This window comes from Diadema antillarum, unplaced genomic scaffold (genome assembly GCF_040938485.1).
Source record: "Diadema antillarum isolate AM-2024a unplaced genomic scaffold, OU_Dant_1.0 scf00000165, whole genome shotgun sequence".
Classification (NCBI taxonomy): Eukaryota; Metazoa; Echinodermata; class Echinoidea; order Diadematoida; family Diadematidae; genus Diadema; species Diadema antillarum.
The window spans coordinates 1273105-1287226 of record NW_027271054.1 but is presented as its reverse complement, the minus strand read 5'-3'; the positions used below and the strand labels follow the sequence as shown (position 1 = coordinate 1287226).

Genomic DNA, 14122 nt, shown 5'->3' with positions numbered 1-14122 from the left:
AATTCTTATGTCAACAAAATTACAACAGAAGTCTGATGTAATTTGTAATTGGAAATGGCTATAGTTGTCTGAAATATAAGTTTCAGATTAGATAAAACTGCAAGTAGTCTGGCAGTGTTTACTCCACTTTTTTTCAAACTAAGAATTGTGATGGATTCATTCATTTAGCAGAAATGAAAGTGAAGTATTTTTAATAATAATAATAATAATGATAATAATAATGATGATGATAATAATAATAATGATAATGATAACGATGATGATAATGATGAGAATGATAATGATAATAATGATAATGATAATGATAATGATGATAATTATAATAAAAATGATAATGATAATTGCATTTATATGGTGCTTTATATGGGTGTTAAAACACACTTTAAAAGCACACTGGTGCTATTTATACAAAATAACTAGAAAACACAATAACATAAGGACAATGGAAGACCAAAATAACAGTAACGAAAAGAATAAACATAATGTTTATCCCCTGACTGATCTCTCCCTTTTTCTTCATATTTCCACAGCTCCTCAAGGCCATTCCCTGTCTGCAGGATCAGATGGATGCACTCTTAGACTTTGAGGTAAGATGATCACTCTTAGGGTGCATTCCGGCGCTCTAGAACGAACCAAAGCGAACTGAACTAAAGCGTTCCGTACTGAACTGTGCCAGATTTGGAGCGTTTGAGCACTCTTTGTTGAGAAAGCGTATCTCATGAGTTATTTTTAGAGGGGGGTCACACATTTCGTAGCAAAATGGTTATTCACCTGGTGCGCTTAAACTACTTACAGATGTCCAGAACAAAGAGAATGAACTCTTTGCATTATGACAAATGTGCATGATACGCGTATTCTTCACATGGGAACTTTTGGTACGCTTTTGGCACCCTTTTGGAGCACATCGGGAAGTGGTCCCTTTTTGGCTCGGTTCAGTATGGTACGGTACACTTCAGGAGCTTTCAAGCACTCGCTTATAATAGGAGAGTGTGGGAACGCACCTTCAGCTTTGAATTGGATACAACTTTCACAAGTTCTTTAACCCTTTTTATAGCATCTGAAGATTCTGTCTATAATGGCCTATTGTTCCCTGGAAGGTACAGCAATAGCTCTCATTTGGACAACTTTCTAAATGATGTAAAATAGCTCACTGCATGTTTATTTTTGTCTATCATAAGTTTTTTATATGTGAAAGCCTAGTAAGAGACTCACGATCCTTTGCATTCTTTTTGTTATGTTGTCTGTCCATCTATTTTTCTTTCTGCTATCTGTCTGTTCATGTATCATCCATTCATCCATCATCTGCTTTTCATCCATCTATCCATCCAAGCACATATCCATCACTCCATACATCTTCTAACTGTTGATTTGTCTGTCCAGATATATGTGTGCTCCACCGGCTGACATAATTAGTCCATGGGCCAGGCCAGATATTGGTACTACCTGAGGTGGCAATACCTTTTTGGTGTCATTTTGTTTGTCGGGCATAGATATGCTTATCAAGCTATGATAGCATTTCCAAATGAGTAGCTTAGTCATAATAAATGAATTTTAAACCAATTTGGTCTCGTTGTTATATCCCTATACTTCTGAATCGAGACCAACCGATATACAAAGAAGAGCACTGTCTTCTGTATGTTCACAGGTGTTCTGTTGTAAACGTGGTGCGCTTAGTCTTTATTCAAGGCAGCGAAGGGAATATCCGAGGGTTATGATGTCCACAGCGCTTAGTCTAATATTCAAGACGGCGAAGGGAATACCCAAAGCTTATAATACAGTGTATATCCCTTTATCTAAAAAAACAACAAAAAAGCAATTCCTCATGAATTTTACCGTATTTTTCAATTATTTATCATTTTCCGGTGAAAACGCTACGGTGAAAACGCTAATACCACGCCAATGTCGCTTTATTTCCATCCAACAATGAAAGATAATGCAAAAACAATGTACCGGTACACTGCAATACATTATAATAAATTATGTTATAAATGAACAGAGTCATTTTTGTTTAAAACTGCTGTATTTGTTGAGAGGGTGGTATAAAAACAGTATAGATAATCCCTTTTATTAGGAACGTTCGATATGATAACGGTACATTGGTCTAGATAAAGACTAAGCACACCGCGTGACAGCTGTGGACATCATAACCCTTTGGATATTCCCTTCGCTGCCTTGAATAAAGACTAAGCGCACCGCGTTTACAACAGAACACCTGTGGACATACAGAAGGCAGTGCTCTTCTTTGTATAGCGGTTTAGTTTCGATTCAGAAGTATAGGGATATAAAAATGAGACCAAATTGGTTAAAAATTCATTTATTATGACTAAGCTACTCATTTGGAAATGCTATCATAGCTTGATAAGCATATCTATGTCCGACAAACAAAATGACACCAAAAAGGTTTTGCCACCTCAGGTGGTACCAATAACCCATTTTTCGGGTCTTGGCCCGTGGACTAAATAGGGAGCTTTAGATTTTAGACGCGCGGACCTTCACAGGAAAAAAAACATGTTCTGAGTGTGCGCAGAAGCGCGCGTCAAGTCGATCTATATTTAGCTTGCGTCGCCTGAGTTTTTCAATACGCGCACTGGGCTGTTTTTACGTCCGCACAGTTTGCAACGTAGAGAGCTACTTCATGCACCGATCATATGGGAGCGTGATTTTATTGCTTATACGTTGCGTCCCAGCGTAATCTAAAGCTACTTTTCAACGCGACGCAGGGGAGAGGAGAACGTCCAGTGCACTCGTCTCAAACGTCCGTGCGTCAAAATCTAAAGCTCCCTAATGTTTGGCAAATGTAATCTGTACATCGTCGTTGGAGCTGGACTTTCTGAGCTTTCAGTGCTCTGAGCTGTTGTTTTGGGAAATGAGGATATGAGCAGGTTTATGCCATCTTCATTCCATTTACTAAAAGTTATATTTAATTCCTAGAAGAAGCTTTAAACATATGCAGTAACAAAGCAGTGACAGGTCTGTGGGTATTTATATGATGTGATTAATGACATTGTGACTGCTTGAGTATCAATCAGAAGTCCAAATAGCCTTAGTAGTCATGGAACTGCCATATCTCTTACATCATAATCCTGATTTGACTTGTGAGTAGAGGTATTTAAACCTGAGTTTAGAAGAATTGCTGTTAAAAAAACCAAAAAAAAACAAAAACGCGCAAGTCATTTGCCTTTATGTAATGAGGGATATACAGTATAAAAGGAGCAAAATCATGGAAAATTGTCTATCCGTCGGGAATTGCGAAGTCAGCAACATTTCCATGCACAGGGTTTTAATAGCTGTTCATGTGCTTTGAGTGCCAACTGACACTGAATACCCTGTAGCGTTGTACACACTGCCAGAAGTTCATCACTCAGAAAGAGTTCGGAAGCGGCTCCTGCGAGTGATGTCACACTCACGAATCTGAGACATCTCTTTTATCATTCCCGATGGGAGCCGTGGCATCACCAGCATTCAAGAAGCTAGAGCTTTTTTCTCCAGTTGTCTTGAGTCTGCTCGCATCTATTTGGGGGATATTTGCATTTCTCTGATCTTTTCCATGGTCATTTGTCGTGTGAGGTTGCTTCTTCCTGTGTGGAGTCTGTGCTCTTTTTGAAAGGCAAATCACATGCTATCATGATGAGATTTTTTCAATGATGATTGTTTAATGATGACTGGCATGTACTGAAGTAATGACATCAATTTGTTCAATGAAAGCTCTCAGCTCTTCCATGCTTCTCCCCCTTTTCTACTGTATACACCATGTATTTAGCAGGTCTGTTTTTTTTTGTGATTTGGGACTTCACGACAATTTCGCTAGTGGCTAAATTCCAGATTGTGGAGTATGGTACTGAACAGAGATATGGTTGCTTGCACGTCACATTCATGTCGAGATGAGAGTTAATATTTTTGTGTGTTTTTAAATTTGCAGGAATAGAAACTTCATGAAATATTTAGCGTATACAGTATTCTCCTCACTAGATGCATTCTAGGTTGTCAAACTGATTAACATGACTGAAGTAATGTTTGCATTGAGCACATTGGCCCGAATTCACGAAGGTGGTACAAATGAAACCATGGTTTAAACCATGGACAAAAACCATGGAGCGCCAAGTGTCGCACGGAATATTTCGTTACGAAATTGGTCATTTCGTCGACAAAATGACCGTTTTGTTAACGAAATTATCATTTCGTGGACGAAATGTTCATTTAGTTACAAAATGTCATTTCGCTACAACATAATCATTTCATCGACAGAATGACTGATTTCGTAACGAAATATTCCATGCGTCACTTGGTGCTCCATGGTTTTTGTCCGTGGTTTAAACCATGGTTTCATTCGTACCACCTTCGTGAATTCGGGCCATTGTGTATTGATTTAGAGTTCAAGTAGAGCTGAGATGAATAAAATCTTGGCTATACCTCTCTGTCTCTCATTCTGTCATATGCAACTATTTGGTATTCTTTTTTATTTGTTACTTTCTGCACTTTGCATTTGCAGCGGCATACATTTGCTGTGTTGTCGTGACTTGCTTGATGTAATTAGTCACGAATAATGGTAAACTTTGTATCCTCGAATCAAGTAATAGGAAGTCTTTAGAGGCTCATATTCCCTCAAATTATGATCATAAACATTCTTGGGGAGAGGTCATTGCATTTGACCATATGAATTTGACTGTGGAGAAGACATTACTGTGAGGTTAATTTATCAATTCTTTTTTGCTGTTATTACTGCCCCAGTGGGAGGTCTGTATCCTTCAGTGCAGTTGATCTAGATTTGACGGGTGCATTAATGGTCTACTTCTCTATTACCCTGCACCCATTTCACCGGGTAAGTGACTCAGGGACACGTTTTGCATCAGCGACAAAGCAAAGAGCTGGGGAATAGGCACGTAAAATGTTTGCTTGCTCGCTAGATTAATGGGGGCTTCATTTGTCCCCACGAACTCTTCCTGTCAGTGATGGTAGGTAGGTAAGTGGGGGGCCGTCCCGCAGCTATCTCTGTGGCGTCCCCATCACCTCCCCGTGTCTATTTCTATCCCTCCTTAAAGGGAATATGTACTCTTTGTTCCAGTTGACTTTGATATGACACAGGCAGACCAGTATTAAAAAAGTTTATTAGAAATCTAAAAAAGAAATGGAGTTTGAAGTTATTGTTACTTGCAGAAAAGAAATAGATTTTGATATTCAATCATGTTTGTGAGGTTATGGCAGCATCGCTTCATCTAATTTGCATAATGTTGTTGTTACTGTCAATACCAGTCTGGGAAAATGTGGGAAACTTTGAGATTCCATGTTTAGGGGACTTGTTTTCAATAGAATCATTCTATCCTAAGTTGAACATGAAATAGGTTTTTACTTGAACTCGTAGGCTTCTTGCACCGAGGGTAACGAATGAGGGCCGGGCTCGGAAAGCCCCATGGCTGCCTTTCGGAAAAGGTCAGATGAAACCAGCTGCGATGATAAACTGGATCCGCGTCTCCGGCAAATTGACAGCTTTCCTATCATCCACGTTTTCAATCCTTTGCTGTTTAGTGCAGACACTTGGGCAGTAGCATACATGTACATGTGTAGGCACAGAAAGGGCCTGGTCTAATAAACCCTTCATGTGCTTCAAATGCAGATTGGCACAGAAAAACCCCATAGCATTGCATACACTGTCCAAAGTCCCTGGTACAGAAAGGGTTAAAAAGATGTATTCTCTTCTCTCTCTCTCTCTCTCTCTCTCTCTCTCTCTCTCTCTCTCTCTCACATGAGTTTGGTGTTATCTCTCCCCCTCTCCTTTCTGTCAGTTCCTCTTTCTCTCTTTAAAGGGATCGTATAGCTTTGGTTGAGACCTAATTTCAGGTTTCTAACATTTTTGGGTGAGATACTGAGAAACTCTTTATGAAATATGAAAGAGCATGTAATTCTATTTAATAAGGAATTCAACGTTTATTTGATGAAAATTGGTTTTGAAATGGCTGAGATATCCAAAAAAGAGCGAATCTAATAAAATGTTGGACCCACACTTTATTACGATCGCTTTGTTTTACTTTGTTTTTTGATGTTTCAGTCTTTTTAAACCCGATTTTCATCAAATTAACTTTGAATACCTCTTAAAATGGTATGCTCTGTACTATTTCATAAGTTTTTTCTTGGTATCTCGCAAGAAGTTAAAAGCCCAATTCTCATCTCCACCAATACTGTACCATCCCTTTAATCTCCATCTTCCTTTCTTTCCTTTTTCTTTCTCTTCTCTCTTCCTTCCCCATTACTCTTCCTCTTGTGGCAGTGAAAATGATGAATTCTAAATTGAGAATTGTGTGTAAATGCCAATGCTGCCAGGCCGAATAATGGCTTGATGTACTCACTCATCGCACAGGTTGTAGATTGTGCCAAAATAAATTGTTATGAATGGTAACGGCAGCTTTTGTGATTAGAAGAAATGAGAAAGAAAAAAGATAAATGGAGAACTATTTGAGTGGTTTCGTCCACAGCCCTGTAGATTTCTTCCCTGAAGAGCTGTGCAGGGCCTGCAATCAAGTTAGCAGTGGACAACCAAGCAGTTGAAAATATCACAAAGCACAGCATAGGTACTGTACACAAGGCAGGTTATGGGAGTTGAATGAAACTAAAAGGGGGGGGGGAGGCACTTTTCGCTTTTATCTTTATTGTGATGTCTGGGGTTTTTAGAAGGGGGGACACTTGTTGCTTTTATCTTCATGGTGATGTGTGGGTTTTTTTTAGAAGTGGAATAAAATCAATGTGTGAATCATGATGACCACAGGTCGAGCAGGATGGGGCCTGTTTGAAAACAAGGTGGTCAGAGTCTGGGCACTTTGAGGGTCTTGAAGCCAGAACAGACAGACCAAAGTCCTCCATAGTGGCGGGCGAGAGAAAAACGCAAGTGAGATCTCACCTGCTGACTCGCTCCTAAATGTGAAGTGTGTCTGTGCCCAGTATGCATGGATCCTGAAGCCTCAAAGTGCCAGACAGCCAGACAGCCTTGATAGGGGGCACATTAGCAACAGGGGAAGATGGTTGGGTGTTTTCTTTTTTGGGGGGTGGGGAGAGGGGCCGTGACAGGATGATGTGATTTTAAAGGTCACTATAAATGTTGATGATGATAACAGAAAATTATCATGATTACTTGATAGTAATGATAGTGACTATTAATGACAATAATGGTAGTAATGTTGATATTAATGCTTGAAAGGAACAGAAATGGCTCGTGTACTCCTTGCACAAGTGCTTGCATATTAATAGAGCCCTGTGCTACATGAGAGTTTGCAAATGATGACATTGGGCATGTAATGTAAGGGAATGAGGAAAAGTGGGCAATATTATGAGCAATGTTCCCCCCTCCATGCATTATATGCTAATGTAGCCCAGATAAGGTTCGCTTGTGGTTCGTGCGAAGAGTGTAATGTCAATTAAACTCCTCCCGTGGCTCTCATCATGTCCTCCCGTATCCATGGCGATGTGAAGCTGTAAGGTGCAAAAGGAAATATGAAAGCGGGCATTACCCTTTAAAATATGCGATATAATGGTAGAATGGGAAGGGGATGGGAATTTATTGCACAGTGCAATTTATTTGCAACATATACAGCAAGGCTGTGTAATTGACATCATTTTGGTATCCCATGTATGGCTAAGAGTAAGAAAGGATGTTGGAATGGCTGATGCATGCTCATCTGTCCAACTGTTGTTATGACTGTAAATAACATATGGAGAAAGAAATTAAACATGAAAACTATACTAAAAATAGATTTGCCTTGCCTTTACAATTGTGTTCATATCACATTTCATGGCAAAAATTTGCAGCAAAGGGATGTAAAGGCGCAAGATCGTGTTTCCCGTGTTTAGATACGAGGTGGGAACCATTTACCACATTTATTGTTGAGAATGAAAATATGGAAGAACTGTTTGCCAAGCGGTAGTTGAAACAATTTTAGAATAACACCCAGGAGCAACAGTAGTGACGTCATGCCAAACTGAGAAACAGTCTCATAGAGCAGGGAGTAAAAAACAGGAAGCCCGGATTTGAGGTGTATATAAACAGAGCAAAGACGGGAAGAGCAGGTTTACCGTTTCATCTTCTTCCTTCTTCTTTTTTCCCCCCTTCTCCTTTTTGTAATGAGACAGACATGGGGAGTACAGCACAGTTTTGATGATGAGGCTTGAATAAAGTCCAGCAGATCTGGGAGCCAGGCCTCAGGCTTTCTACCCTCTCTCTCTCTATCTTTCCTTCACTCTTTCTTCTAACGTCCCCCCACTTGTGTAATGACGTCAAGACAATCACTGACCAGATTTACGTTGATTGTTAGCTGATGATATGCCCGCTTAAGGGTATTGCTTCCCTCCGTAAACTCTCTCTCCCTAGTTTCCAGGAAATTTCATCTCTGAATAGCCGGTGTGTATCTGTAAGATTCTCATTTTTTTGTTTGTTTCGTAGGGGATCAAATTCCTCTCTCAGTTTTAGTGTGAGGATCAAAGCAATGCTGTGGGATGTATTTCTCATTTTCGCCGAGGGCTTTGGCTGTGCCCCTCTCAGCATTGTTGAGTGGAAACCATGATTGATTTTCCCCGTCTTCGATGTTTCATGTTGCACGATGACCCATAAGAGTTGAATGTACTGATGTGTATGCAATGCAAGTCAGTGTGATTGGTTTGGGGGGGGGGGGGGGGGCAGACAAATTGACACATTCATTGATATGATGCCCTCTAGGTTCCATGGTGGTATGAGAGAGACAGCCACTGTACTTTGACCCCTTGACAACCACCACTGTACAGTGCTGTTGACATTGTTTATGAACATGTTGCCAGTGGCACTGAGAGAGTTAAATAAGGGTAACTTGTCTGAGGAGACACCTGTTAATGCAAACAGGTGCATGTCACACTCTAGTGCTCTTCCCCTTTCCATTGTAGAGTGTTACACTCAACTATTTGTTACTTTTTTGTTCTTTGTGTACATGACTTCTTCTTACTTCCTCACCCCATCTCTAAGGCTGCGTTCACATACAAGTATACTATTCGGGTATTCAGGGCTCGTTTTCGAGGGCACGCGAATAGCTTGAATCAAACGATAGGATTTCCTCACACCGGTTCACGTAAGGGGGCACTATTCGAAAGTACCGAATAGCTGCGAATAGTATAGCAAAGTGGGAATCGAGCTTGTTCGATTTTCTTGCAGCGTATACCGTCTCTTGTTTATGAAATAATGACAATGTTTATGAAATAATGACAATTGGATTTGCCCTTTAGCAAAAATAAGCATGTAGACTGACATTCTGATGCAGTTTAGAAATTGTTAATAAGATTTGCTGGGATGTAGGAGGAAGAAATCCTCACTGCATGGGATGGTGAGTTGACGGTGCGGGTGATGGTGTACTCGGTGCCCGAATAGCGAATAGCGAATACTTCTGTGAACGCAGCCTAACCCACATTTTTGGGTCGCCATAGTCTCTGTCATTGTGGGTCTCATCTTCACCTAGCTGTCATGCCTTTTTCCCCTCATTTTTCTTTCCCTTTTTTCTCATCATCAATACAGTCTTTCCTCTTAAAAAAAGGGAAGCAGAGAGGGATGATTCTTGATTGCCATCCTAATCTAATAGAGGATGCAATTTGATCCATTCCCAGGTAACCTGTGCAGGCCTGGGATTCATCCATCTTTTGAGCTGGAATAAGAATTTTGAAGAAAGGAATGATAGATTTTTTTTTTAAATGTTGCATCTCTATTGCTCTGAAAGTTGTGCAGATATATTTGTCCTTAGTTAGATCCCTTTGATTGTCATACTGTATAGTTGGTAAAATAGTCAGTATTTGAAGGTATGGGTCCAAATGTAAAGATGCATTGCCTTACATTTTTTTATAAAGATTTCTCAGGATTAACAGAGACTTCAAGAATGAAATTGCTCCAACTCTTGTGCTTGTCTTTTTTTATGCCTTAATGGCAATATTTCCATACATTATGGAATTCTGCATTTTGTGTCTGAAAGCTTTATAGGGCATATGGCAAAAAAAAAAAGAAGAAGAAGAAGAAAAAGAAATAATATTGCCCTATGGCATTGTAACTACCCCACAGTAACAAATGAAATGTTTGCGGCGACAATAGTCAGAAGCTTATGCCTTTGTTTGATATGTTTATATTTCTTTCATATTTGCCCTGTCTTTATCATATTTGTTAACAATATCAACATATTTATTGTTTTTGTTTACATAATTTGTGTGGGCATGGTGCATTATTGAATTAGTAATGATTTTCCAATGTGATGATATCTCTGTACTTCCTTTCACAGCAGTATATGTGACTGTTCATTTGTTAACGTCTCGTGCCTTGTCTTATCTCCGTGCCATCTATGCCCTTTTACAGGTGTCATCCACCAATCTGTCCAACGGTGTAATAAACAGCGCATTCATGCTTCTCTTCAAGGACAGCATACGACTCTTTGCCTGCTACAACGATGGAATCATCAATCTCTTAGGTAAGACCTCGAGTAGCATCCTCAAGGTCTCTCAATTGTTGCAAAATCAGTTCTAGTTTAAAGGGATCATACAGTTTGGGTTGAAACCTAATTTCGAGTTTCTAACATTTTTTGGTGAAATCATGAGAAACCTCTTATGAAATATGAAAGAGCATGTAATTCTATGAGGAATTCAATGTTTATTTGATGAAAATTGGTTTTGAAATGGCTGAGATATCCAAAACCGAGCGATTCTAATAAAGTGTGGGACCCACACTTTATTGCCATCGCTTTGTTTTACTTTGTTTTTGGATGTTTCAGTCATTCCAAACTCGATTTTTATCAAACAAACGTTGAATTCTTCTTTAAATGGTATGCTCTGTACTATATCATAAGTGTTTTCTTGGTATCTCGCAAAAGGTTAAAAGCCCAATTCTTGTCTCAACCAATACTGTACCATTCCTTTAACTGAGTTACCTCTGTAGCCCATCCACCTTCAAAATATTGAGACCCTTTGGCCCTGTTGCAAAAAAGAAAAAAATAATAAAGAATAAGATGCAATCAAAGATAAGTCAAGTATCAGCCAATCAGGATTGAGTATTCAAAGACTTATGCGTGATTTTCTGACTTATGTCTGATCTTAACTTGTATAAAACAGGGCCCATTGAAAAGATATAAGTTGTCTTGGCTTATCCAAGGGAGCAGGAAGCTATTCAAATTAAAAACATTCAGAAGCATGCTCGCAGTTGTCAGTGCCGAAAATTTATCATTCATAGCAACAGCTTAAAATGCTCACTGCTGATTGGTTAAAACTGCAGTATCCATAGCAACAACTTCAATGCTCACCGCTGATTGGTTATAATGGCAGTATCCATAGCAACAACGTCAGTGCTCAATGCTCATCGTTGTTTTCCGGCCGATACCTGAAATATGTTTTGATTGCAGCTTATAGTAATGCAGACCTCTGCATGAGATAGGCCTTTAATGAAAGATATCTTTAAAAATTTAGAAAATATGATTATGTTTCAGATAATTGCATTTCTTTCTTCTTGCAAAATGAACAAATATCGAGCATATTTACTGGCCCACATTCATCAGGAAATTGTTGCAGTTGTCCAGCCTACGAAGGGATGAATATTAATGGATATTGTTACAATGTATATCACAGTCTGGAATGTACAGAGTCATTGATGTTATATCTCAATTTCATTGAAGTAATAAAAGCTGAATAATTTTTTACCAGAACTAACAAGGAAAAAAGAGAGTTGCATTTTCTTATTTTCATTATGTCCATGTTGCCTGACTACCAGCTAATCAAAGCATAAATTTTCTTGAGATGTGTAATTCAGATGGATATTTAACTGAATGAACCACCATTAAACAAATACCAGAGGTTGTTGTAGTAACCGAAGACTGATTGATGAATATTTTATCAATCAATTCACTGCCATTTAGCAGGCTGACATTGGAATGTCAGGTGAATTACGTGCGTGTCCTTAGGACGGGATCTCCACCAAGATGGAGGGCAGCATCCCAGAGATGCAAATCTCGTTATCCCGGGGAGGAACAAATGTGGTCATTATATGAATCTGTAGTGCCAGGAAATGTGTATCATGTCAAAAGCTTGGTTTTCTGTGTAGTATTTGTCATATTTGTCATTTCATCATGAAAAAAAGAAAGAAAAAAGACAACATTCTGAAGCCATTGGAGGTAGAATTTGATGTATATGATTTTAGATAGTTTTTTTTTTCGTTTTAATATGCAGCTTACAGTAATGTGTGCCTCCTTTATGCCATTTTGTCCTAAATTTGAGACTTGTCGCGTGCTCCCGATGTCAGATAAGCGTCAAATGAGATCTCCTGTGAAATGTCATGTTGTCATCTAATGTGATGTTGTGCGGAGATTGCGTACTTCGATGCCCCCTCCTCTATCTGGAATGATTGTTTTCTGGCAAAATGTCACGAACTGTGTTCAGAGTGCTGCGGCGGCCCAGAGGCATAGGGCTGTAAACCTCACGGCGCGAAAAAGAAAATTGTCTGGTGGCAGATAGCATCTCGTGCCGTCTGTTGCGAAACTGATAGTGTGTCTTGTTGTGCAGCGATGGACCGTAGTATTCCTTTGAGTTGTATGTGTGATGAATAATGCAGCGCAGCACACTAGTTTGTTGTGATGGATATATGGGGTTGAGGTTAAAAACATTAGACCCTCAGAGGAAGAGATTAAGGTGTAAATATATTTTCCTTCCATATATTCTCCTCTGATCCCTCTCTTTATTCATAGCTTTTGGTATTAATCTGTTCACATTTGCACACATAAAAACATGCAGGAAGATATCTTTCTCTCTTCTCTCTCTCTTTTCTATCTCTAAATATCTATGTAGATTTGTAAAATCATAGTTATTGTATATAAATATGTATCTCTCTCTCTCGTGTTATATACATATGTAAATCGTGTGTCATAGATAGATAGATATAGATAAAAGATAGATACATTGACATAGATGTTATTTACTGTAAAAGTGGATATTTTCGCGCGACCAATTTTTCGCGCTCGGCGAGGTAAGAAGAGTTTCGTGTGTTTTTAATTCCGCGGAATCAAGAGATCAACTACTGGAACATATTGCAAGCAAAAATATTTGCATGATTTAATTTTCACGCTAGTTTTTGGTTGCGCGAAATGCGTGAAAATTTCCACTTTTACAGTAATAGATAGATGGATTGAATGAAGATATGTAGTATACCTTCATTCAAACATATTTGACACAAGATGTCTACCTTCTTCTTCTTTTTTTAAAGTCTGGACCTCTTTCCATTTTTTTTTTCAATTTTCTCCAAAGATAGCATCATGTACAATGTACACGTGGCATCTCAACATCTATGTGTCCCAAATTTAAACTCTGTCTGCACAATGAAGACAATTCTTCTTACCCAATTTCTTCTTCGTACTGCCTAAATAGTATGGTCAACTTTTTGCCTCTTTTTTTTTCTTGAAGAGGGACTTCTTCTTTCTTGATTTTATTTTGTTGTTCTCGTCATTCTGAAGCCCTTTTCTTGCTGTTTTTCCTGCACTCTGCAGAGAAGTACTTTGACATGAACAAGAAGGACTGCCGCACAGCATTGGACATCTATAAGAAATTCTTGATTCGAATGGAGAGGATCGGCGAGTTCCTGAAAGTGGCAGAGGTAAGGAGGAAGTGGCACACGTGCCCATCAGTGGGTTGTCATGGCAACAAATGATGCCTTCAAGGCTCTTGCTGGAGTGGGGCCTCTTCAATTCCTTTTGTGCTCATTTATTGCTCCATCTCCTCATTTTACTTTCTTCGTACTTCATTCTAAAACCAACACTCTTGTGATTTAACTAGACTGAAGAGAATTGAGAAAAAAAAGAGCAAATTTTTTCATACAAAAAGACGCTCAAGTAAGTGAAATTAAAGGGATCGTATAGTTTTCGTTGAGGCCTAATTTCAAGTTTCTAACATTATTTGGTGAGATAATGAGAAACCTCTCATGAAATATGAAAGAGCATGTGATTCTACGAGGAATTCAACGTTTATTTGATTCTAATGAAGTGTGGGACCCACACTTTATTACGATCGCTTTGTTTTACTTTGTTTTTGGATGTTTCAGTCATTCCAAACCCGATTCTCTTCAAATAAACTTTGAATTCCTCTTAAAATGGTATGTTCTGTA

At 38.9% G+C, this 14122-nt stretch overlaps 1 protein-coding gene across 2 annotated transcripts in view; it reads left to right on the top strand.

Moving 5' to 3' along the window:
• Positions 1-14122, top strand: part of LOC139722434 (phosphatidylinositol-binding clathrin assembly protein-like) — a 123341-nt gene that overhangs the window by 54664 nt on the left and 54555 nt on the right. For both annotated transcript variants that reach the window (XM_071633728.1, XM_071633729.1), the window contains exons 6-8: positions 531-587; positions 10343-10454; positions 13509-13615. In XM_071633728.1, coding sequence (XP_071489829.1) covers positions 531-587; positions 10343-10454; positions 13509-13615 — 276 coding nt within the window. The remainder of the gene's footprint in view (positions 1-530; positions 588-10342; positions 10455-13508; positions 13616-14122) is intronic.